The following is a 27973-nucleotide window of genomic DNA, read 5'->3' as shown; positions in this document are numbered from 1 at the left end:
TTATAGTGAGAGTTTTAATGGTACAAAATGAGTACAGCTACAATTTAGGCATTTCCCTGGAAACTCTGTAAAGGTTGATGTCAGTATACACCTCCTCATGTAGAAGTCACCTGATGATGACACAACACGGAGGCAGCCATTGTGTGGGAGGAGCCAGTGACATCACCGAAGAGCTTTGTCAGGATAGACATCAGGCCTTTTCCTTCATATTAGTGCGGCCTCCAACATGGCCGCCCCCACGAGGTGTAAGCATCAGGCGCAAATGTAACATCTAAAATTTTCCATTCTAATAGATGAAGATATAAAAGCAGATACCAATCTTCTGTCTCCCTTTGACCCCTGATTACGGGGTACGGAGGGAGGGTAAACACAGCACTCCAAGGCTCTGCTGACTGCAGGGCGCAAACCATCACGGCAGCCATTTTGGATTTTATCCTGTCTTGTAAATCTGTGCATATTGTCCTGTAAAAACATAACATCTATGTAGCTATAAATAGAACACTGGATCGTGGACCTGGGCACTGAGCGGATGCCTGGTCGTATCAAATACAGTGAAAAGGGTTACGGTTAAACATCATTTAAATATTTAGGAGGACCGGGTATCATGGCGGGCTTTATCCAACTTGAGAGATTAATAATAAAAATGATGTAGGAACTGAAACTGAGATGACAGGTCCCTGTACATCTGTATGATGCCTTAACACTAATGCTGAGCTACAGGGACAACTGCACCCACTAAAAGCCTCCTAAAATACTGAGGGGAAGGGGGCTAAAAATAAAATCACTTCCTGTATATGCCCCTCCCCTCTGTTAGGGCTCTGTTGGCCAATCAGTAGAGCCATGAGGGGTCACTTCACAGTAGCTCTGACTGTGCTTCTAAGGGGGAACTCACTTTTCCTAGACCCAAGCGCTATTTTGCTAGTGTGAACGTTCCCCGATTAGACATCATACAGATAGATATCTCAATAGAAAGAGAGCTTATCTTTGGGGCATGTTCCCTTTAAGGAGAGCGAGCTCCTCTGGGGCGGGGTTTGGAAACAACAATAGGATTGGACTGGGCATAATATACCAGTCCAATAAACCTATACATAGTATTCTCAGCGCATCTGCCAACCGAGACGTATAGGCATCCTCTAGGGTAACATCTATAAGAGATCAGATGCCACCTTGGGCTCTTCTATTTGCTACATTGGCCACTAGTTTTCACTTGCATATATATTACTGTACTTGTATACGATAGGAAGGACCTTGGTAGCCGAGACCATTAACAATCCACGACATGAAAGCTTCAGGGCTTGAGTTCCTGGACTAATAGTAACCAGCAGTATGATGTAATAGGCTCTTTACGCAGTCAACGTTATTCCATGCTACCTGTAACCATGCCATTGAGCATTCCCCATGTCACAAGCCAAACCTCTAGTTCTCCACAATCGCGTCTCATCTTCCCTTAACCACCAAGCAGTCCGATAAGCCGTCCATTTTGGCTTACAATCATGTATTATAACTGGATATGATCCACGTAGGTTGCATGTCCTAGCATTAAAGGCTCTTCGATATCTTCTATATAATACAAATTCACATTTTTTTTGTGTTAAAGACGAACCACAAAGACATAAAAATAGGGAGAAAGGAAGGGGTAGAACCACAGTCATGGCTTCGAAAGGTGGTGAGAAGACACTATGAGGGGAGTATGACCTGACTATACTAATGGGGGGCAGAGCAGTTATACTCTGTATGGTGCGATCCTGGCAGATGTCAGTGTCGGGGGGGTGGTCAGTGTGGTTAGTATATAGGTCAGTATGTATACCCCGAAGGGCAGTGTGTGGCTAGTCTCCAGGGAGAGCATGAGATGATCATTGGTACAGTTCACACTAGGCTTTGTTACTACTAATGTAAGATGCTTTCTCTGTGTATTGGCAGGCTAGTTATTTTACTTCAACCTTTTTCTGAAAAAAAAATGTTTGTTTTTTTTTTTGTTTGTTTTTTTTAAGCAAGCCTCAAGTCCCCACTTTTACTATATAATATTCAGTGGCAGTCCTGAGTCAGGATCAGAAAAGGCATTTCCAAAGATCCCCACAATTAATGGGGGAAACCCATGCAATCCAAATAGAATTGTAGAGTAGCCCCTGGGGGAGCTGTTTGGCTTCCTTGTAGCTTGGGCTTTGAGGGGGGCCGCATACATGGACACCTCTCAGGTTCTCTGAAGGCTACAGGGTGGTCACGTTAAAGATCTGGGGCCCATGGTAGATATGGCCTGCTGGGTTTCATTGCTTCCTAGGAGAACATTTCTGGTCTGAGCCAGGTGATGACTGTATAAGCCTGGCTGGCTTCAGTCAGACACTTCTTCTCCTGGTGACTTCTTGTTGAGTTGTTGGGTTCTTCACATAAAAGAGTTCGGTGCTCCGAACCTCCCCCAAAGGGTTGCTAGAAAGGGCTCCCAGGTTTGTAAGATGGGTAACAAGAAGAGGGTGCTTTGAGTCATGCTTAACATGGTGCAAAGTCCAAATGCACAAATGTGACAGGAACACACCTTCACGGGGTCAAGGGATCAATTCCAGATCATGCTTCATCAATAAGAACTGGCGGATGGGAGGGTCAATCTTTTCCCAATATAAATGCTGCAATGACAAGAATATATAATGAAAAACAGGGACACATGGATGCTCAGAAAAGTTCCACGTCAATAGCGTTTAAAGGAAAACTCCACTTTTGAGCACCTTTGCACAAGAAAAGCCTTTATTATTTTGCTCTAAGATCATATCCTTAGCTAGACATATTGTACAGTTCTTCAAGGCTGGATACATCCCCAAGTCTTGCTACCCTTCCCTTTCAACCATGCACACTGCATTCACTTAAAGGGATTACTGTTAAGTAGGGTTATTACACAATGTATTACACAGTTCCCCTTATATAACACACCACCGATAAACTATGGTGATGAAGGGCAAAGGGGGCCGTGAAATCAATCCCTTATGTCTATTTGATGAAATCCTGAAAGTCTTGTTGTTACCCCTAGGTGGCCTCAGAGAGCCATCCAAAGAGACCAACTAAGGTTTATTCACAGTTTATTCACGTCGGCTGATGACTGGCTCTATTACACAGGGAGATAGCAGCCTGATTTAACAGATAATCTCTCCATGTAATAGGGCCTTTAGCTGGAAAGACTGCAACAAGCGAACAAACTCTTAAAGGGATTATCCATTATTATGCAAGTAAACCTTACTCCTTGTGTATGGATGCAAAAAAGGTATTGCTCCTCCTTGGCTTTCCTTTATTAACTGCAGCACGGTGCACTGGTTCTGGTCTTTTACTCGCTTGGTGCACTGACGGTGGTCTTTAACTCGCTCAGTGCACTGACGGTGGTCTTTTACTCACTCGGTGCACTGACGGTGGTCTTTTACTCACTCGGTGCACTGACGGTGGTCTTTTACTCACTCGGTGCACTGACGGTGGTCTTTTACTCACTCGGTGCACTGACGGTGGTCTTTTACTCACTCGGTGCACTGACGGTGGTCTTTTACTCACTCGGTGCACTGACGGTGGTCTTTTACTCACTCGGTGCACTGACGGTGGTCTTTTACTCGCTCGGAGCACTGACGGTAGTCTTTTACTCGCTCGGAGCACTGACGGTGGTCTTTTACTCACTCGGTGCACTGACGGTGGTCTTTTACTCACTCGGTGCACTGACGGTGGTCTTTTACTCACTCGGTGCACTGACGGTGGTCTTTTACTCGCTCGGAGCACTGACGGTGGTCTTTTAATCGCTCTGTGCACTGACGGTGGTCTTTTACTCGCTCTGTGCACTGACGGTGGTCTTTTACTCGCTCGGTGCACTGACGGTGGTCTTTTACTCGCTCGGTGCACTGACGGTGGTCTTTTACTTGCCCGGTGCACTGATATGGCCTATTACCTGCTCCTCTTACCACTAATAAATACTGAGGCAGCCCCTCTGCAGAGATGGCTGCTGCAGAGGGGAGGCCTTAGTTTAGTAAGAGGAACAGGTGGACATATCAGTGCACCAAGGGGATAGAACTGCCACCAGTCTACTAAACATCATTTAAAATAGTTTTAAACTGGGCTGTGGAGTCGGAGTCGTGGAGTTGGAGTCGGAACTAGTTTTGGCAGGAGTCGGAAAATATGTACCAACTCCGGCTTTAAAAACAATCTTATAAAATTCGTATCAAAACTCAATTTTAAATTGTTCTAAGTTTTGCTCATCAATATATATTATAAGCAACATTCTAATAGGACACTGGCCCTATTAGATGAGGGGGTCGGGAGATGTTGTCAGTCACTATGGCTGATATCTATATTACAGGTATCTGGCATTGTTAGCAGTGTTTCTGTGTGTATGGTGAATATTTAGTTAGAAACATAGAAGATTGTCAGCAGGAAAAGACCCCCTGCTCCATCTAGTCTAGTTGTGAGTAGTTCAGGACATGGAGGCTGGAGACTGGCTGCATCCACTGCACACACAGGAGAAGCTGCTTTATATCTTTCCTCATTCCCTCAGAAGTCGACCCAGGATCATGTAGGACATTAGGGAGAAGCTGCAGAGCCAGTGTGATAAATGACTCCCCTGGTATATGAGCTGTGGCTTACCGACTCCACAGCCCTGGTTTTAAAAAGACGCTGCATTGGAGCGCCATAGTCAAAGAAACCCTGTGCCTGTGTAAGGTCTGCTATAAGGATCTATCAGCAGGTTAGTATTCCTTAACTTGCTGATAGAGCAGCTACCTGGTGAAAAGCTAATTTGCAGCATCACAGTGTAATAAATATGATTACAACTTCCTAATATAATATCTACTGCTTTGTTGTCAGTAAATGAAAACATTATTTATCAGTGAGACTATACAAGCACTGCTACTAGTCATATATCAGTGACACCATCTGAGCACTGCTACTAGTCAGATATATCAGTGACACCATCTGAGCACTGCTACTAGTCAGATATATCAGTGACACCATCTGAGCACTGCTACTAGTCAGATATATCAGTGACACCATCTGAGCACTGCTACTAGTCATATATATCAGGGACACCATCTGAGCACTAGTACTAGTCATATATATCAGTGACACCATCTGAGCACTGCTACTAGTCAGATATATCAGGGACACCATCTGAGCACTAGTACTAGTCATATATATCAGGGACACCATCTGAGCACTGCTACTAGTCAGATATATCAGTGACACCATCTGAGCCCTAGTACTAGTCAGATATATCAGTGACACCATCTGAGCACTAGTACTAGTCATATATATCAGTGACACCATCTGAGCACTAGTACTAGTCATATATATCAGTGACACCATCTGAGCACTGCTACTAGTCATATATATCAGTGACACCATCTGAGCACTGCTACTAGTCAGATATATCAGTGACACCATCTGAGCACTGCTACTAGTCATATATATCAGTGACACCATCTGAGCACTGCTACTAGTCATATATATCAGTGACACCATCTGAGCACTAGTACTAATCAGATATATCAGTGACACTAACTGAGCACTGCTACTAGTCATATATCAGTGACACTATCTGAGCACTAGTACTAGTCATATATATCAGTACACCATCTGAGCACTAGTACTAGTCACATATATCAGTGACGCCATCTGAGCACTAGTACTAGTCATATATATCAGTGACACCATCTGAGCACTGCTACTAGTCAGATATATCAGTGACACCATCTGAGCCCTAGTACTAATCAGATATATCAGTGACGCCATCTGAGCACTAGTACTAGTCAGATATATCAGTGACACCATCTGAGCCCTAGTACTAGTCAGATATATCAGTGACACCATCTCAGCCAGAGTACTAGTCAGATATATCAGTACACCATCCGAGCACTGCTACTAGTCAGATATCAGTGACAACATCTGAGCCCTAATACTAGTCAGATACATCAGTGACACCATCTGAACACTGCTACTAGTCACATATATCAGTGACACCATCTGAGCCCTAGTACTAGTCAGATACATCAGTGACACCATGTGAGCACTAGTACTAGTCAGATATATCAGTGACACCATCTGAGCACTAGTACTAGTCAGATATATCAGTGACACCATCTGAGCACTGCTACTAGTCAATTAGTGTTGAGTAAACTTGCCGAACTTTTCGGCGTTTGACTCCCAGCAGTTGGAGAAGTAGGATGCCACCCTAGGACTGCCAGGAAAACATGGATCCAGCCTGTGGCTGTATCCATTTTTTCCAGGACTCCCTATGGGGACATTTAACTTCTTCATCCGTTAGGAGTCAAATGCCAAGTGTTCGGGGTCAGAGAACATTACAGAACCCGAACAGTTTAGCAAATTCGCTTAACACTACTAGTAATAGATACATCAGTGAGACCGAGCATCTACCAGTATTAGTATCTACTAAAGTTATATACATAAGAGACAACATATGAGTACCAGTAATAGTCAGATACATGGGTGAGACCATCTGAGTGTTACTACTAGTCAGATATATCAGGGCAGTGTTAGTTCTAGAGACCTCCTCTCCTACATAGACAGCAGTTACCTTCTATTACATTACTGCACACAACCACCATTAATCTCTATGGACTGGTTGTTCATAGTAGCATAAAAGGAGTGAAGAACGGCTATTACAGTGTAGTCCATCAGACTTACCCCAGCCCGAGAGCCAGCACATGGGAGATGAAAAGGGAAGGAATGAAAACTTTCAGGAATTCTGCAGAGAAGATGCCTCCTTTCTTCATGGCTCCTGTCTTCCTCATACTCAGAGACACGGACCTCTTGGGGTGTCGGAAATGAAACTCCCTGGAGAAAGAAATAGCCGATGTGTTACTGGATGTAATATCTCTAGCTGAACACTTCTATAGGAGGCACAGCGGCTACTATCAGCCCTGGGATATACGTTTCCCTAAGGGAAGGATGACTTCATGGCATGATGGGAATTGTAGTTTTGCAAAATCTGGAGGACCACGAGAAGAGACCCCTGCCTTAAAGGAGAAGTCAGACGGATTACCTCTCCCCGTGCCTGCGGTGATCGGTTGGATCGGCCATGGGACCTCCACTGGTCTCTCTGACATGTCACGACCCAGCTGATGGACTGGCCACTCCAGTCACTGATTGGCTGAGGGGCCAGTCCATCAGCCGGAACAGGACCCCCCACCCCCAGTCGTGCTGTCATTACAACTCAGGGGAAAATGCCTTCCGGTCTCCCGCAGGCACAGGGAGAGGTAAGTTTGTACTTGTAATCAGTTTCCCCCCTCCCCCTGAAGGCTCCAGGATTTTATAATCCGCCGGACTTCTCCTTTAAGATCTATCCACACTGGTTTGCAGGGAAATTACAATGCAGTAGCATAAATCTGCTATATCTATTTCCCTGAAGCTGCGTCTTACAGGCCATCAATATTATACTGGCATGGGAGGTATACTATGGGATATACATTGCCTACAGACAAAGCACAGTCTTCTCTGCTTTCCTATAACATTGAACAAAAAGGTACACCGAAGCATTTGAACACAACAAATGCCAAACGGAATCTCTCTTAGCTACAGTCTGGGGACTCTGGGTAAACTTGGTGTTTGAACTGAAAGCTTTCTAAGTGCATACACCATATGGAAATTTAAAAAAAAGTGAATATCCCTAAGGCAGTGCTGCCCCACAAGTGGCTCACCAGTATAGATGATCAAACTTATTGTAAGTTCACTCATCTCTACTCTCCAGCTTTTGCAAATCTACAACTCCCATCATGCCCTGACAGACTTCAGCTATCAGGACATGATGGGCGTTACGGTACAGCCACAGGCTGGGTTACACTACACTAATGCCTTACATACATCACGTACATGGCGCACATAAGGGCCTTTTATATAGGCCGATTACTGGCCAGGGGTGTTGCCAAAAATGCTCCAGTAAAAGCGACAGCGATCAACCGAGAATGAGGAAAACGTCAATCCACAGCTGATCGGATCTTTAGAGCAGGCTTCAAAATTTATCATTGTCGGCCGCACATCTTCCTGTGTAAACAACAAAGGGAAAACTGACAGCACATATATGTATATATTGGGGTCTGGGATATGTATACATATCTGTGCTGACCAGATCACAAGCAGTGTATACTTACCATCCACGCTGCTTGTCATCCAGCATCCAGCTCTCCAGTCTTCCAGCCAGTGCTGTACCTTCAGGCCTTCTCTAGCCATGACTGACAGCCAGAGGAGGCCGGGCCTGAAGATACAGCACTGGCCGGAGGACTGGAGAGCCGGATGCTGAATGACAAGCAGTGCGGATGGTAAGTATACACTGCTTGTGATCTGGATCTGGATCTGTATACATATCCCAGACCCCAATAATATATGAGATATGTCTGTGCTGTCAGTTTCCATGGCTGCACAAATGATACAAGAATCGTTTGTGCAGCCCGCATGACCCTGACTGTAGCAGTGATTTCCTATGGACGTTGGACTCATTTACACATCGCGTGTGCATACTGCCGGCGCGGCAGGACTGGCTCCTGGAGCAGGACTTGCAGGACGGGGTAGGTGTCCAGGGCTCTACCAGAGGGTCGGGCGGGCTCTGCCCTGGGTGCCAGGGTGAAAGGTTTCCTTTAAATGTCCCATAGTCCTTATGACTCTATACTCTGTGGGCCACCATACAATGGAACATGACACAATCCTTGTTGGAATGATTCCGTATATGACAAAGCCCTTGATATGAAGGTTACTGCGGCTCTATAGATTTCTATGTAAGCCTTATTAAAATTGCACAGGGGGCTGAGCATTTTTCCATAACACAATGGTAGGAACAATTCAGAGCACTGCTCCTTCAATAGCCCCATGCAACTCTAATAATACCAATGGAAAAGCAGACAGTCCTTTCTAGCACATGTGAAAGCTTTGCTGGATTTAGTGATGAGCCTGGAGGATGACTGAGGGACAATGCGGTTAGCTACAACTATGCTGAATATTTCCGCACGCTGCACATACATCGGTCAGGGCGGCTTACTTTGGGGGGATGTTTTCGGGTCTACTTGACCAGTCGGATACCCAGTCTGCGCTCTTCTTTAACACTTCTTCTTCTTTCTCTGCTTCTGCTTCTTCCTCTTCAGACTGAAAAAAAAATGCAGCAGTGGTCAGAGTCAGTGACGGGATAAAACATAGGAATTCATCACCACTGTCTATGGTTAATCTGGTTATATGTATCCGGTCCTACGATGACAGGATGACGGCAATCTGCAGAGTCTAGAGAGCTAATAAAGTCTGCCTCATCCAGAGTGGATTATGGGTTAATACGTGCAGGATGACATGGTTTACATGTCGGTGTCCGTGCTGCAGCCTGTCCTTACGGATGTAACCATGGTAGCCCTCAATCTGCTAATGTGAATGAACTCTGACTGCATTCATTATATAACACCAGAGAGCCATTAGCTTTCCATTACAGTGAAGCTATACTACCATTAACTCAACCTGAATCTAATGAATCGGCCATTGGTTTATAGAATCTTGTAATAGTCGTCCTGCTTTCCAAGAGAAGAAACTCTAGACAGTCTTATTCAAGACTTCTCCAGGGAATCAGAACACTTGGAAGGTGGGACGACTTTCCCTAGCTATATATATATATATATATATATATATATATATATATATATATATATATATGTATATAGTCTTTAGAGAATCACCGGCACTGCTCCTTCCACTAGTCTGTAATGTTGTATCCTATCGGACTATACCGCCCTAGGGACCACAAATGCATACATCGGAGATGCACCTCACAGTAGTCATGTAGTATAGACAGGAAGTGAAGTAGAAGCTGAGGGCACTCACCGGAAGGTGATCTGATGAAGCACGCATGCGCGCGAAATGGCCGTCATGTCTCATTTGTCTATGTGAAGTGGTCTTGCGTCTGCCGAATAGCGATATGCACTGCTGAAGCCTGTAACTCCATGTTGAAATAAAGATATACTGCAACTTTCCGGTGAGCGCCCTCAGCTTCTACTTCATTTGCTGTATATATAGCTCTCCACCAATATCTCCTTTCTCAGCTTGACTGACCGTTCTATCCCTATTTGTGTGAAGGAGGAGACCGGTCAATCAAGCCAAGCTGGGTCCACCCAGATGGCACTTCACCCCAGTGCCACAGGAACTGTCCAGAGCAGGAGAGGTTTGCTATGGTGAGTTGCTTCTTCTCTGGACAGTTCCTGCCATGGACAGAGGGGGGAGCAGAGAGCACTGTGTCAGACTAGAAAGAATATACCACTTCCTGCAGGACATACAGCAGCTGAAAAGTACTGGAAGACTTGGGATTTTCAAAAATTACAAATTTGTATAACTTTCTGACAACAGTTGATTTGAAAAAAAAATATATATATATTTTTTCACCGAAGTACCCCTTTAAATTCCTTTCACGTTTGTCTGTCCATAGGCCACATCTACAAACAGCAATCTGCGTTGGACACATACCAGCAATTTAGGACAAATGTCGAGAGATCAGGATAAAGGGATTACACAGTGATTTGTCTCTTAGAATAGCTAATTGGGTTAAGCTATTTCATTCCTATAGGCATTAGGCCTTGGATAACAGGCTGAACGTGGCTCCTGATATATGATGCTATTGCTATGGATGTCGGACTGAGCGGCTCACACACACCTCTCATCTTGCCCCGCTATATCCCATTTATTGCATTGCTCCTGCCCCAGATCCATGGGAAGTGACTGAGGAGAGCATAGGCCATGGTCTCATCCAGGATAATATATGCAGCAGCTCTGCAGTTAGGAGCACGGGATGCGCTAACACCTGGGGGGGGTGAGTGTCACCCAGCAGGTTCTTCTGCTCTATAAAGAGACTCCAGCTCCCGGATCTACAGTCAGGAGATATTTGGATGCACCCATTTAATTACCGATTTCCAGCATTGTTTCGATGACTGTACTTTGCTATATAAACCAGGCTGGGTTCTCAATATGATTCCAACAAAGGTGCGAAAATCTATCCCCATTTAATTCACCTATAAAAGTCACTCCCTCCTATGAAACCAATGTAGAAAGATCTCGGCACTCACGTCTTGCTGCAATTATATATTTATTTATTCATGTGAACAAAGGACATTGCACGCGTTCCGACCTGACGGCCTTTCTCAACAGCGTAGCTGTTGAGAAAGGCCTTCAGGTCGGAACGCGTGCAGCGTCCTTTGTTTACATAAATAAATATATAATTGCAGCAAGACGTGAGTGCCGAGATCTTTCTACATTGGATATTGCTTAATCCACGAGCACCACGGTATGAAGATTAAAGGGGTTATCCTGTGCTACAAAAACATGGCCACTTTTCCCCCTCTCTTGTCTCCAGTTCAGGTGTGGTTTGCAATTAAGCTCCATTTACTTTAATGGAACTTGAGTTTGAAACCCCACCCAATCTGGAGACAAGAGAGGGGAAAAAGTGGCCATGTTTTTTTAGCGCTGGATAACCCCTTTAAGGGTGGAGTGCCGGTATACAGACTTTAATTTCCTATGAAACCAAACTGGAACTAACCTTTACAAGCTTCTTAATGCGATGACCCTAGAGATATGTTTTTCCCTCATCTCCCCAATGGTTGCCCAGATTTCCCAATGTCCTACATTGTAATATGTCCCCCTCTTGGTTCAATGATTTCACTTTAACAACATCTATGTTATATGTGAGAGCAGCAATATCAGCCACATCGGTCGTCCTAGTAAACAATTATATCGTCTAGGGCAGGGGTGTCACAATCACGGCCCTCCAGCTGTTGCAAAACTACAACTCCCATCATGCCTGGACAGCCAGGCATGATGAGATTTGTATTTTTGCAACAGCTGGTAGGCTGCAACTTTTGACAGACGCCGCAGCACTTTACGGCGCCATCCACGATTTTCCTGCTGTTATGGTCCAGGAGAGCGCTTTTACTCTCTGATGTCCAGTGGAATGGGATGGATTATTTCCCCATAGATTCTTTCTATTGCAGATGCCCTGACTAAGAGCCAGGCAGGCTCGAAACGCGTCGGCTATTTTAAAGATTTGCATAAATGATGATTTTTTAACGTGAGCTGAAGGAATCCAGTTCTTTTCTTCTTTGCAACTTTGACCCCTGTGATCTAAGGGAAGGGGGCAAATCACGGACTCCTATTTATGATGACTATTAGATCAGAGAATCATTGACCTACATAGAGAATGTATGTGAAGTAATAGCAATGACGTCTGATGCGGCACTTCTAACCGGTAATAATAATAATAGGATATCGGGGAACACAATTCTGGTTAGACAACTGCAATTATATACGTGAGCAGCAGATCTGGAATGAATGGAGAGGTGGTAACAATAAGTTTTAATTATAACCAATAAAAGTCCAGGAAACAAGTGGGGACAGATTTAGCGGGCAATGTCTCATCTATTAATGGGGTGACAATGAGAAGCGATATCCTTTGGGACACACGTCATGTCTCTGGGGGTCCTCATCCTGCCCTCAGGCCATGCTGCTTGTAGGATCTGTAACGTGGGCGACATTCAGGCCACATTGGAGCAATCAGGCCCCTTGGGAGATTCCAGCAATAAAGTATAAGGGAAGTTCTGGGGTCATGTAAAAGCACTAGCTGCTGGCCAGGAAAATCTGGAGCAAGGGTAGATGATTCTTTCTACATTTTACTGCTTATATATGGATATTAAAAGGGGCAGTTCCATCTCAAACAGAATATCCACAAATAAGTAGCTGCTGAAACCCAGAATGACAGCGGCGGATGGCTGGGAGGCCGGAAACACCTGAGATGGTAACAGGAGGTACATGAACAGTGTAGCTAACAGTGCTATGCTGTGTGCACTACTCCCATTAATATCCATAGGAATTATATAAATTGTCAGCGTAGCTGTATCCGGCATCCCAGCCCACCAGGGCTCTCATTCTGGAAATAGATGAGGATCGCATCTGTGGGGCGTGTGTGGATAGGCCATGCATGTTTGACATAGGGATATCCCTTTATCTACATAAAAGGTAAATATTAACTTTATTAATACATTACTTATCCTGTACTGATCAGGAGTTACTCCAGAGCTGCACTCACTATTCTGCTAGTACAGTCATCGTGTACATACATTACATTACTTATCCTGTACTGATCCTGAGTTACTCCAGAACTGCACTCACTATTCTACTGGTACAGTCACTGTGTACATACATTACTTATCCTGTACTGATCCTGAGATACTCCAGAGCTGCACTCACTATTCTGCTGGTACAGTCAACATGTACATACATTACATTACTTATCCTGTACTGATCCTGAGTTACTCCAGAGCTGCACTCATTATTCAGCTGGTACAGTCACTGAGTACATACATTACATTACTTATCCTGTATTGATCCTGAGTTACTCCAGAGCTGCACTCACTATTCAGCTGGTACAGTCACTGAGTACATACATTACATTACTTATCCTGTATTGATCCTGAGTTACTCCAGAGCTGCACTCACTATTCAGCTGGTACAGTCACTGAGTACATACATTACATTACTTATCCTGTACTGATCCTGAGTTACTCCAGAGCTGCACTCACTATTCTGCTGGTACAGTCACTGAGTACATACATTACATTACTTATCCTGTACTGATCCTGAGTTACTCCAGAGCTGCACTCACTATTCAGCTGGTACAGTCACTGAGTACATACATTACATTACTTATCCTGTACTGATCCTGAGTTACTCCAGAGCTGCACTCACTATTCTGCTAGTACAGTCATCGTGTACATACATTACATTACTTATCCTGTACTGATCAGGAGTTACTCCAGAGCTGCACTCACTATTCTGCTGGTACAGTCACCATGTACATGCATTACATTACCTGTAACAGCCTATATTATCCTCAAGAGCTGCATTCACAGTTCTGCTGTGGAAGGACTCACCAAGCATGTCCACTGAGATATCCCTAGCAATCTATTAAAACTCATAAAATGCAGTGGTACCATATAGATTTCCTTTCTGTGTAACAACTACACTTCCTACAATCAGAACAAGCTTTATCCAGATGTGAAGCCAGCAAGGAATGCTGGGAGATTTTAGGTCTGTAGTAAGCAGAATTGTGAATGCAGCTCTGGGCCAGCATAAGGATGAGGACATAAAAAATTGCAAGCAACAGAAGGTATTATTGGCTTATGCTGACAATCAACCATGTAAAGGAGTCGGGGATCAGCCAACAAATTAAAAAACGCTCATTCATTGGCCGATCACATCTTTTGTGCAGCCAATAAAATCATTGCTACTCGGCCTCACATATTCTGGTGTGAAAGGGAACGTGAATGTCACTATGGCGAAATTAACAGGCCACACAATTAAGCAAACCTTGTAGATGTTCTGTAAGAGTGGTGGTCATGCTCTGTAAGAAAGTGATGGTCATGCTATGTAAGAGAGTGGTGGTCAGGCTGCGTAAGAGAGTGGTGGTCATGCTCTGTAAGAGTGGAGGTCAGGCTCTGTAAGAGAGTGATGGTCATGCTAAGAGAGTTGTGGTCAGGCTCTGTAAGAGAGTGGTGGTCAGGCTCTGTAAGAGAGTGATGGTCATGCTCTGTAAGAGAGTGGTGGTCATGCTCTGTAAGAGAGTGGTGGTCATGCTCTGTAAGAGAGTGATGGTCATGCTCTGTAAGAGAGTGGTGGTCAGGCTGCGTAAGAGAGTGGTGGTCATGCTCTGTAAGAGAGTGATGGTCATGCTATGTAAGAGAGTGGTGGTCAGGCTCTGTAAAAAAAAAGTGGCGGTCAGGCTGCGTAAAAGGGCCATGGGTTGTACACTGAACACATGGTGGGCCCAGATAGTTCTGGGCCTATACCAATGAATGCAGAATTCACAGCTATACTCTTACACGATGCTTCAGTAGACGGACACTCATTCCACAATATTCCATCTAACAATATTCCATAGGGGTCTTATATACAGAGAGACTACATAGTGTAAGCAGCCCGTATCTATGGCAGTACAGCCTGGCATGTGCAGACAAGAACCTCAGATGCACCCACGGGACTGTGAGTTTCCATATGGCGGGTGCTGACAATGATCAGCCGACACGCTGCGTGCCTAGAAATAGCTGCCGCTTCTCAGGGACATCTGTCAGGGGACGGAGTCCATGTGCTGAGACATAGGAGATGCTTATGTATACGGTGCGGATGGTTTCCTCTATGCGTTCCTTACCTGGAAGCTGTCTTTACTTGTGTGCATCTCCACATCAAAGGTAATCTGCCCTTCTTCAGGTGAGGGGCTGCAGGAGGGAGACACAAACATACAATAAGTCACCACATACAGCGGAGGTGTCACTGTCATTTACATTTACATTTTTTTTTTTGCAGAAATCAATAGTACAGGTGATTTTAAGAAACTTTCTAATTGGGTTTATTAACCGAAAAATGAATTTTTATTATGAAAACGCAGTTTCGAGCTCTCCCCCCTGTCTTCATGGTTCTCTTATGGAGAGGGGAGGGGTTGAGGGAGATGAGGCACCAAAAAAGGGCAATAAAGAGTTAATTTACAGCTACATCACCAGGCTCTCTCCTCTGAAGTCAGCACTGACCACTCTGACCTATGAATACTGGCTTTCACACAGCTCCTGCTGTGTAATCCTTTGTTCTCTGCTGGCGACTAATTTCCCTCCTCCCCCCTAAATAGGTTAAACAGGGCTCAGCTGATGTAAAAGAGTTGAGATTTCCTGATAATGAGCAGTGGATGAGAGAGAGGAGGGGAGGGGGGCTGTGGAAAGTGTTTTTGAACGCAGATAATGGCAGATTTACCTAATAAACCCAATTACAAAGTTTCTTATAATAACCGCCTGGACTATTGATTTCTGCAAAAAATAAATAAATAAAAAGACAGTGACACTAAGTGTACTGGAGATAAGGGGACGGCAGGTGTGTTACACGCACTTGGCTCCCGTGGTAGTACTAGCCACACCATTCTTCATCATCTAGATGTCCAAGGCAGGAGATGACAAAGATCAGCTCTGCCAGGATCTGAGGTCCCCATGGGGGGCTAAGTAACTCTTAAAACACATCACCCTCAATAAAACTAAAAGGTGGCCATACACTTACTCCCCATCTCCCCATATATATGAACACTCAGCCTGGCTCGACAGTGACAGAGGAGGAAACTGCTGCCAGACAGCTCTGGCAGCGGCTTATCTCCCCGAAAACAAAAAGGTAGCTAAAACCAACATGCCCCCCAAGATCACTTTATAAGGTTCCCATACACATTGGCCTGTCAGCTGCTTGTACACGGCTGATGCACTAGTATACAGATCCCTCTGTATTAGACTTTCACCCATTGGAAACAGAGAATGTTAAAGATCTGAGACCCCCATAAGACTATACACTAGGGAACCCCCATTCTCCCTAAGGGGAGTGAGACCCTGTATAGAGGATAGGAATGGCGCTCTCACCTATCACACTGGGAGCTGCTGCGAGAGCTGCTCTGTCCGGACTCGTGCTGAGCGTCCAGGAGGATCTTCTCCATGTCCCCATTGTGGATAGAGGAGGATGAGGGGACATGCTCCAGGCCTCCGTTCCTGTTGCTGTCGATGTTGTTCCCGTTGCCGTTCATCTGTAACTCCACCCAGGAACCTGTGAGGAGAACGGGACTGTCTTGGTCAGCCAGGGTGAAGGTGTCTGTACTGTCTTATCACACGGAGCAGGAGGGAGAGGAGGACCGGTCTGGGCTACAGATAAAGCTCCCGAGCGGCTGCACCCGGATTACGTGACATCTGAGCTGCTGCTTTTTGTACAGGAGCCCAGCAACAAAGTGTGCGCCTGCCGAGAGCTGTCACACGTCTAGAACATGCCCACGGGCCGGCCTCACGTGTGTGACTGCCGCACAATGGAATGACAACTGCTTACATCATGTAATGGCCATGTAACCCCGACCTCCCAGCACATGACAGCATACTGGTTACATGCTGGGATTAACCCTGTGCTGGTGTCCTGCTGCTTCATGGGAACACTATGCACAACATGTCACCGTACAGTCCTCACCACACTGACCAGGGACCATCACACTACACTACTGGTGGGAGACAGTATCAACCCTTTCATCACCTCAGCTTTCCTAGAATCCTGAATGGTAAAGCTGCCTATAGTGACATACACGCCAACTAATGTATTACCTAACAAGTAGGAAGAAATCAGGAGTTCAGGAAAGCTGGAAACTAAGAGCGCTAAAATGCGGGAATAAGGAATAGCAGAGATTATCAATGGCTCCAGCAGAAACCATCCTTAGGGTAGCTTCACACACACCGCATCGCAGCGAAATCGAGTGATTTAAATAACTGAACACAGTATGAAATCTGCACCATCAAATCTGCTGCTGATCCAGTGTGTGTGAAGGCACCCTTATTCTGGATTTTCCTAAAGGTCATCAATTCTGCACATCTGAAACTATTGAGATTTGAGATATATCTGTCACAATAGCGAGTACTACTATCACTACTACTACTATTACACTACTATTATTATTATTACTACTACCACTACTGCTACTACTCCTGCCTTGTCATGTCCCATACTGTACTACTACTACTACTACTACCCTACACAGCCGCACATCTCCTGCCTCCATCATGTCCCATACTGTACTACTATTACTACTACCCTACACAGCCGCACATCTCCTGCCTTGTCCATCATGTCCCATACTGTACTACTACTACTACTACCCTACACAGCCGCACATCTCCTGCCTTGTCCATCATGTCCCATACTGTGCTACTACTGCTACTACTACTACTACTACTACTACTACTATCCTACACAGCCGCACATCTCGTGCCTTGTCCATCATGTCCCATACTGTACTACTACTACTACTACCCTACACAGCCGCACATCTCCTGCCTTGTCCATCATGTCCCATACTGTGCTACTACTGCTACTACTACTACTACTACTACTACTACCCTACACAGCCGTACATCTCCTGCCTTGTCCATCATGTCCCATACTGTACTACTACTACTACCCTACACAGCCGTACATCTCCTGCCTTGTCCATCATGTCCTATACTGTACTACTACTACTACTACTACTACTACTACTACTACCCTACACAGCCGCACATCTCCTTCCTTATCCATCATGTCCCATACTGTGCTACTACTACTACTACCCTACACAGCCGCACATCTCCTGCCTTGTCCATCATGTCCCATACTGTACTACTACTACTACCCTACACAGCCGCACATCTCCTGCCTTGTCCATCATGTCCCATACTGTACTACTACTACTACTACTACACAGCCACACATCTTCTGCCTTGTCCATCATGTCCCATACTGTACTACTACTACTACTACTACTACTACTACTACTACCCTACACAGCCGCACATCTCCTGCCTTGTCCATCATGTCCCATACTGTACTACTACTACTACTACTACTACACAGCCGCACATCTTCTGCCTTGTCCATCATGTCCCATACTGTACTACTACTACTACTACTACCCTACACAGCCGCACATCTCCTGCCTTGTCCATCATGTCCCATACTGTACTACTACTACTACTACCACCCTACTCAGCCGCAGATCTCCTGGCTTGTCCATCATGTCCCATACTGTACTACTACTACTACTACTACTACTACCCTACACAGCCGCACATCTCCTGCCTTGTCCATCATGTCCCATACTGTACTACTACTACTACTCTACACAGCCGCACATCTCCTGCCTTGTCCATCATGTCCCATACTGTACTACTACTACTACTACTACTATCCTACTCAGCCGCACATCTCCTGCCTTGTCCATCATGTCCCATACTGTACTACTACTACTACTACTACCCTACACAGCCGCACATCTCCTGCCTTGTCCATCATGTCCCATACTGTAATACTACTACTACTACCCTACACAGCCGCACATCTCCTGCCTTGTCCATCATGTACCATACTGTACTACTACTACTACACTACACAGCCGCACATCTCCTGCCTTGTCCATCATGTCCTATACTGTACTACTACTACTACCCTACACAGCCGCACATCTCCTGCCTTGTCCATCATGTCCCATACTGTACTACTACTACTACTACTACCACCCTACACAGCCGCACATCTCCTGCCTTGTCCATCATGTCCCATACTGTACTACTACTACTACTACTACCACCCTACACAGCCGCACATCTTCTGCCTTGTCCATAATGTCCCATACTGTACTACTACTACTACTACTACCCTACACAGCCGCACATCTCCTGCCTTGTCCATCATATCCCATACTGTACTACTACTACTACTACCCTACACAGCCGCACATCTCCTGCCTTGTCCATCATGTCCTATACTGTACTACTACTACTACCCTACACAGCCGCACATCTCCTGCCTTGTCCATCATGTCCCATACTGTACTACTACTACTACTACCCTACACAGCCGCACATCTCCTGCCTTGTCCATCATATCCCATACTGTACTACTACTACTACTACTACTACCCTACACAGCCGCACATCTCCTGCCTTGTCCATCATGTCCCATACTGTACTACTACTACTACTACTACTACTACTACTACTACCCTACACAGCCGCACATCTCCTGCCTTGTCCATCATGTCCCATACTGTACTACTACTACTACTACTCTACACAGCCACACATCTCCTGCCTTATCCATCATGTCCCATACTGTACTACTACTACTACTACTACTACTACCCTACACAGCCGCACATCTCCTGCCTTGTCCATCATGTCCCATACTGTACTACTACTACTACTACTACTACTACCCTACACAGCCGCACATCTCCTGCCTTGTCCATCATGTCCCATACTGTACTACTACTACTACTACTACTACTACTACTACCCTACACAGCCGCACATCTCCTGCCTTGTCCATCATGTCCCATACTGTACTACTACTACTACTACCCTACACAGCCGCACATCTCCTGCCTTGTCCATCATGTCCCATACTGTACTACTACTACTACTACTACCCTACACAGCCGCACATCTCCTGCCTTGTCCATCATGTCCCATACTGTACTACTACTACTACTACTACTACCCTACACAGCCGCACATCTCCTGCCTTGTCCATCATGTCCCTTACTGTACTACTACTACTACTACTACTACCCTACACAGCCGCACATCTCCTGCCTTGTACATCATGTCCCATACTGTACTACTACTACTACTACTACTACTACTACCCTACACAGCCGCACATCTCCTGCCTTGTCCATCATATCCCATACTGTACTACTACTACTACTACTACTACTACTACTACCCTACACAGCCGCACATCTCCTGCCTTATCCATCATGTCCCATACTGTACTACTACTACTACTACCCTACACAGCCGCACATCTCCTGCCTTGTCCATCATGTCCCATACTGTACTCCTACTACTACTACTTTTAATATTTAGGTGCAGGAAAATAATAATAAAGGGCCTATTCTTACCTTCCTATGCCCGGTGTCCGCCTGCAGTGTCTCTAGGTCCCCTGCTGACCACTGTAGTCCACTCAGCCAATCACTGGCCGCAGCACTGTCCCATCTCACTCAGTGATTGGCTGAGGAGGCTATCACTGCCTATAGGAGTTCACCTCAGAAGTGCTGTGTCAGCGGGGGACACAGAGACACTGCAGGAGGACACTGGACATAGTGAGGTGAGTATAGGTTCTTTTCTTATTTTCTTTATGACTGCAGCACAATATTAAACGTTTTTAAGCTTTAGATAACCCCTTAAACCTGCATCAACCATGTCTGCTATTAACACCTTCCACTCCCTTCTCAATGTCTGCAATTAACCCCTCCACCCACCTACGTCTACTATTAACACCACACACACACACACACACACACACACACACTTCTGGAGAGAAGAGTCTACGTCCATACCGCATGTACCAGTGCCCTATAGGTATGTACAGTAGTAATTTAGACGCCTCCTCCCACCTGACAGGACCTATGGGCTAAGTTTGACATGGCTGCTCCATATATTATGTCTATAAGACATGGCTGCTCTATACGATGCCTATATAGCCCAAAAGGTCACACAGACAAGGACACAACTCCTTGCTTACAAATGCTGGGAGTAGTAGTCTTGCAGCAGGTATGTCCCCACAATGTGGATCTGCTGTGGATTTTCTGCTTCAGTTTTATTATGCTGATTTTTTACTTATTGTTTTGCTTTGGTGCAGATTTTCTGAAACCAATCAGCATCATATGAACATACCCTAACAGAAAAGCTGCAGTGGTGTAGCTGTACCTCCTAATACACACAGCTGTCATTATGTAAAGCGGGTACAGTAAACTTGATGACTTATGTGTGATTCACCAGGACATGGAGACAGAATGTACAGTACAGCGCGGCCGCCATGCCATCCTGGACACAAGAGCTTTCACACGCTCCAGGTATGAGGCCACTCATACTGACACGGCGCCTCCACAAGCCTCTGTTCACATCTACATTGTGGCGGCAATGCACAATGGATACCGGCAGCCAGGGATGGACCTGCTGACTGAGCTCTGTAATGGTATTGTACGGCCATTACAATCTGTTATGAAGTCTATAATGTGAACGTAGCCTGAAACCAACCAAAAACAGGCCCCATCTATCACATCACAACCACTATCCCTGATGCCCATAGCAACCAATTAAAAACTGTAAGCTGTGCTGTCATTGGTTACTATGGGTAACAAGGCCCAAAGCCACCAATAACAACATAGCTTTCATTTTTAACCAGCACTATGAAAAATAAAGGCCAGGCCGTGACTGGTTGCTATGGGCAACAGTTTTCTTGTTGATGGTTCCATTCAATCTACACAATATGACCCCATTGGCTTCCCATAAGTGTAATGCAACGCACTCTACACAGTGTGACCTGACGATATCTGGTCTCACAACTCGCATTATAGCCATAATCCCTTTAGGCAACCATAGTATACAATTTCTCATCTTGGAGGTTTAGTGCACACAATAGACGATGCTCCCAACACATGAAGTAAAAATGGTGTGAATAGAACCTAAAGGCTCCTATGGATAAACTGTATGACGGCCACCCACAACAGACGAAGTATACTGTAGTGCAACACTACTTTTTACATTTGCTCTTTGCCCATAGGTAATTTTTTTTTTTTTAAATGCACACTCAACTAAACTGAGTGTACATGTGTATAGGGGAGTAGCGAGAAACGAGTGATGTGTTTAACAAAGGTGGTAACAGTTGTGTCTCCTGCTAAGTCTAATGCCGAGTTCACATGTAGTAATATTTTGTTTTGTCTTTTTTTTAACCTATTTGGCTAAAATGACTGACCATAATACAATGTGTCAACCGTGCCTAAATACACATATATATACGCCTAAATACACCTAAGGCTGGGTTCACACTGCGTTTTTGCAATCCGTTTTTTTCATCCGTTTTTGGAAAAAAAAAGGATGAAAAACGGATTGCAAAACAGATGCATTTGTGTGCATCCGTTTTGATCCATTTTTCCATTGACTTCCATTATTAAAAAAAAAAAAACGGATCAAAATGGATTCGTTTTTTTTTACAGACACAAAAACGTTGCTGACACTATTTTTTTTGTTCGTTAAAAAAATCAGATCCGTTAAACGTATGCTAAAAACGCAGTGTGAACCCAGTGTCTTCTGTAATTTTTGGGGAGTTTTTCATGCACATTTCACCAAAATTTTCAGTGCCTTTATGGATGAACTGATGGCTTTGGTTTCATACTCCGGGTCGATATGGACAAGTGTTATAGCAGGTGCTCTATACCGCCATATATTATACATATATGACAATATATATCACTATCTATCTCCATAGCTGTATATATATATATATATATATATATATATATATATATATATATATATATTGACTGACAGATCACCTGCTGCAGTACATGATGTCTCTATAATCCTATACATAACAATTTTAGATGATATATATTATACATTGATGCCCCTGATGCCTTCTCCTCCTTCTTCAGACCTTCAGACCTCCCTCTCAGCCCTGGGGGTCTCTCCGCTGCCATTCGTTTGCTCCAGACTACCCAGCAGCCATTTCCACATAATCTGCCCTGCTTTTCCCTGTAAATCTCTGTCCTGAAATACTCCCAGACAGCCATTCCTCTGCTGTGAGAGGAGGAGGGGGTGAGGGCAGCCTGCGGAGACCTCGGGTGTGGGCAGAGCGGCTCACAGCTCTTACATTGTGCAGTTCTGCACGCACGCTGGCATCTCTGCCATGTTCACCCCAGAAATCCCAATAATCCTCTCACTACCGCTCATACACTATTTATATGCCGCCACCGCTGCTGCTGCCCGCCACTGAGGATCTTTAGTAAAGACGCGGGTTATTTGCTGTCAGACACAAAGGAGAAAAATGACTGATAAGGACAAACCTGACCTGCGGGATCAACATCAGAGCATGTCAGCCCTGCATATACCTAGCTGTGTATCTGTACTGTATACTACAGAACCTCTGCAGGCTCCTATACCCGGACTGGTTCTGCTTTCTATGCAAACTATAGAGAGAAGAGTTTATGTTCAATGCCAAGTGGCTGCTGCAAAGCTCAAAGCAACATAAAACCTGTGATAATCCCTGTATACATCATCTAAAATACTGGGTAGATCAGCATGGAGTCCAGGCCTAATTATAAATGGAAATGACTCCCCAGAATATTCCTTTAAGGTGGGACACTGACATATATTATATTATATATATATATATCTCAGAGTGGCTGTGTGACTTAAATGAGAATGTATTCCTGAAAGAAAGCTGGACACCAGATGATTGGGGAGAGCTGTGATTCTCACAAATAGCCATGCAATGATAGAAAGGGAACGATCGCATCAGTGATGGCAGCTTAGCAATGTACCGCCATATAGTTCATATTCGAGCATCATCCTGACATCTCTATTTTAGTGATACCAAAATTCTTACAAAAACACAGAGAACTCTGCATTGAGCTTCTACACAAAAACTTCTAGAACTCTGCATTGAGCTGTTCCTCTGTCATTCCTCCTGGCAATTAATACAGTGACAACTGGGTGTGGCCACTTAAATCACATGATCCTACTCAAACTGTGCAGGAACCCTCCACCAATAAGGGAAAAAAGTAACTCACAATTGTCACTGTTTTCTCTACATGTCCAGGCGTATAGTCAGGATGCCCCATAAACATACATGCCACGAGCAGGGACAGCTCTTTACCTGCTTTAGAAGGTGGCCTACTGATACTGAACGATGTATTATATACTAGATCATGTATGTATTATAGAGGAGGATAGTATAGAGTCATCGCTTCCACAGTGTCAGGATCCCACGCAGCCAAAGTTACATAAAGAAAACTGGTGCCAGGAGGTGAGACACAAGTGTGTGTGTGTGTGGGGGGGGTCTGATTCTATGTCTGCCTGTCGTTAGTAGAACTTCTTCATAGATAGATAGTTAGATAGATAGATAGATAGATAGATAGGAGATAGATAGATAGATAGATAGATGATAGATAGATAAGATAGATAGATGATAGATAAGATAGATAGATGATAGATAGATGATAGATAGATAGATAGATAGATAGATAGATAGATAGGAGATAGATAGGAGATAGATAGATAGATAGATAGATAGATAGATAGGAGATAGATAGATAGATAGATAGATAGATAGATAGATAGATAGATAGGAGATAGATAGATAGATAGATAGATAGATAGATAGATAGATAGATAGAAGATAGATCTGTTTTGTGGACTTCAAAAAGGCTTTTGATTCGGTGTAACACCCAGGATTGCTTCTAAAATTGCTGGAGAGCAGAATAGGAGGAAAGACCTATGATGTTATCAAAAGTTCCTACACTGGGAACCAATGCTGCGTGAAGGTAAATGGGAAGAGAACGGCTTACTTCCAGCAGAGCCGAGGAGTCAGGCAGGGCTGCTGCCTCAGCCCAACACTCTTCAACATTTATATCAATGAGCTGGCAGTAGCCCTGGAGTCCTCCTCAACACCAGGTCTCACCCTCCATGACACCGAGGTGAAATTCCTTCTGTATGGGGACGACCTTCTCCTCCTATCATCATCTGAGAAAGGTCTCCAAGACCAGCTAGCCATCCTGAAGAAGTTCAGCACCACATGGGCCATACACATCAACCTAAAAAAGACCAACACTGTGGTGTTCCAAAGGAGGAAAACAAAGTCAGCCGGGTCCCCCACCTTCACGCTACACAACCAGCCCCTTACAGCCACCAGCAGCTACACCTACCTGGGCCTGGTAATAGAACAGATGGGGAGCTTCAAATCTGCCATCGAGATGCTGAGAGACAAAGCCTGCAAAACCTTCTACACCATCAGAAGACAATTCTACCACCATAAGCCACCTGTCAGGGTTTGGCTTAAAATCTTCAACTCCAATTCTCCTGTACGGCAGTGAAGTTTGGGGTCCTCACATATTACCCGACTGGTCAAGGTGGGATTCCAGCCCAACGGAAATCTTCCATCTGGAGTTCTGTAAGCATCTCCTCCAGGTCCATCGGAGCACCTCTAACTGTGCCTGTAGAGCAGAGCTGGGCAGATCCCCCCTGCACCTAACTATCCAGAAGAGGGCGCTGTCATTCTGGGGTCACCTACATGGTAGTAGTGAAGGTTCCTATCACCATAAAGCCTTGCTACACCAAGGGGCCCCAGGCAAAGCAGAGCCCCAAAACATACCCTCTGGAACCCAGCCCAACCAGACAATCCCCCCATACCACCTCACAAAAGCCGGGATCAGGAACACAATAACCAGGAGACAAGAAGACTATGTCCAAGAATGGAGGGAGGAGGTCAGAGCATCCCAGAAGCTGGCCGTGTACCAGAGCCTGCAGAGGGAGTATAGGCTGGCCCCATATCTGGAGGAGCTTCCCAACCCCAGAGACCGAAGATCCTGAGCCGCCACAGGCTGAGCGCCCACAACCTGGCCATTGAAATTGGGCGGCACCGACAGACGTACAAGCCCAGGGAGAGCCGACTGTGCCAGCAGTGCGACCAGGAGGCCGTGGAGGATGAGGCCCACTTCCTGCTACACTGCCCCAAATACTCAGCAGCGAGGGACACTCACTATAGGAGACTCTCCAACCTCCTCCCAGGCTTCTCCACCATGGAGGAGGAAGAGAAACTACCCATCCTGCTGGGGGAAGAAGAGACCACAGCGACTATAGTGGCACAATACGTCACTGCCTGCCATAGACTGAGAGGAGCGTGATACGTCATGGACTCCAACTACCTGACCCTGATAGGTCATGGACTCCCATACACTGACCCTGAATGTTTCCCCCCTCATCATGATGCATCATGAACCCCTGTACACCGACCCCGGGTGAGTCCCATTTCCTCAACCCCCTATTCTCCCCATGCTTTGGCAATGCTAATGTGTAACTTGGACCTGCCAATAAATTTTTTTTTATTTGATTTGATTAGATAGATAGATAGATAGATAGATAGATAGGAGATAGATACATAGATAGATAGATAGATAATAGATAGATAGATAGATAGATAGATAGATAGATAGATAGGAGATAGATAGATAGATAGATAGATAGATAGGAGATAGATACATAGATAGATAGATAGATAGATAGGAGATAGATAGATAGATAGTAGATATTAGTAGAAAGATAGATAGATAGATAGGAGACAGATAGATAGATAGGAGATAGATAATAGATAGATAGATAGATAGATAGATAATAGATAGATAGATAGATAGATAGATAGATAGATAGATAGATAGGAGATAGATAGATAGATAGATAGGAGATAGGTAGATAGATAGATAGATAGATAGATAGATAGATAGATAGATAGGAGATAGATAGATAGATAGATAGATAGATAGATAGATAGGAGATAGATAGATAGATTTGTCACCTCCCTCATAAGACATAATGGTTACTAATTACAATCACATACATTACATTGTATCCATATGATGCGTTATTCCCCGTCCTCTGTATTATGATATAAGGTATGAGGGATCAGTCACATGACCAGTGTGATATATATATAGAATACACATGGCACAGGGCAGCAGCTCTCTCTGATCACCCCATTACCCAACCCAATTTGTACAACTTCCCGCCATTATTTTCCTCTAGCCTCCAATAGTGCTGCGGGAATATGACTTCTATTATTATAATTGTGTCACTATACACAGAGCAGAGCTCTGATCCCAGCGGGACTACAACTCCCAGCATGCCCTGAGAGACAGCCCGCTGGGAGGACCAGCTGCACCACCGTTAGGAGGTCACAGGTAGCAGAACACTAATAAAGACAGATGGATGGTGTCACATGACCCCGGACTACAAGAACCGGTACCGCTTCATTGTAAATACATGTTCAGACATGATAATAACAACACTGTGTACATCCTCTCTACAGCCCCGCCCGTTATTACACGCCCTGGCTTCCGATTGGACAAAACGAAACATTCTTTCCTTAAACCCCGCCCACAAGCCCTTGTGCTTGGCTCTGATTGGCTGCTTCTGATGTTTGTCTCGTTTCCTTGTCTCTGTGTCTTTCGCACAGGGAGGCCGAGCGGGGACCGAATCCCTATTTCCGCCTTTAGACGCCCGAACTGTAATGAACGGACAACTACCGGGGGGGAGAACGAGCGGACCCCACTCACCGTGCAGCGCGGGATCTTCCCCGTTATTGTTGTCCGACATGACGGCGACGGCTTCAGTCTGTTAGGGAGAAGGCGCCGCACTGCGTAGCCACACCCCGTGTGACGTCACCTCGCATCATCACCTGAGGAGTCGGGGGCGGGGAAAAGGGGTCACATGATTTCAAAAACAAACTTAACTCTTCGTTAGCTGGGCAGCTACGTGAGTTACGTGGCAACACGAAAAACTCCTTGATTGTGTCGCGGTTTTGATGCGATTTTCTTTCAACAAATTAAAAGATAATTGTATTTGAT

The 27973-nt window shown here is 45.0% G+C and overlaps 1 protein-coding gene across 1 annotated transcript; it reads right to left on the bottom strand.

The window, feature by feature from the left end:
* On the bottom strand, window positions 1-27801 carry BNIP3L (BCL2 interacting protein 3 like). The gene is made up of 6 exons (XM_069944339.1): window positions 27683-27801; window positions 16422-16602; window positions 15185-15251; window positions 9002-9105; window positions 6658-6807; window positions 1-2618 (listed from the first exon to the last, which is right to left on the bottom strand). The coding sequence occupies exons 1-6, from the start codon at window positions 27720-27722 to the stop codon at window positions 2570-2572; spliced, it is 591 nt and encodes a 196-aa protein (XP_069800440.1). The 5' UTR covers window positions 27723-27801; the 3' UTR covers window positions 1-2569.
* Between the last annotated feature and the right edge of the window lie 172 nt (window positions 27802-27973).

The sequence above is a fragment of the Dendropsophus ebraccatus genome, chromosome 1 (assembly GCF_027789765.1).
Source record: "Dendropsophus ebraccatus isolate aDenEbr1 chromosome 1, aDenEbr1.pat, whole genome shotgun sequence".
NCBI lineage: Eukaryota > Metazoa > Chordata > Amphibia > Anura > Hylidae > Dendropsophus > Dendropsophus ebraccatus.
This window is presented reverse-complemented; position numbering and strand designations above follow the sequence as displayed.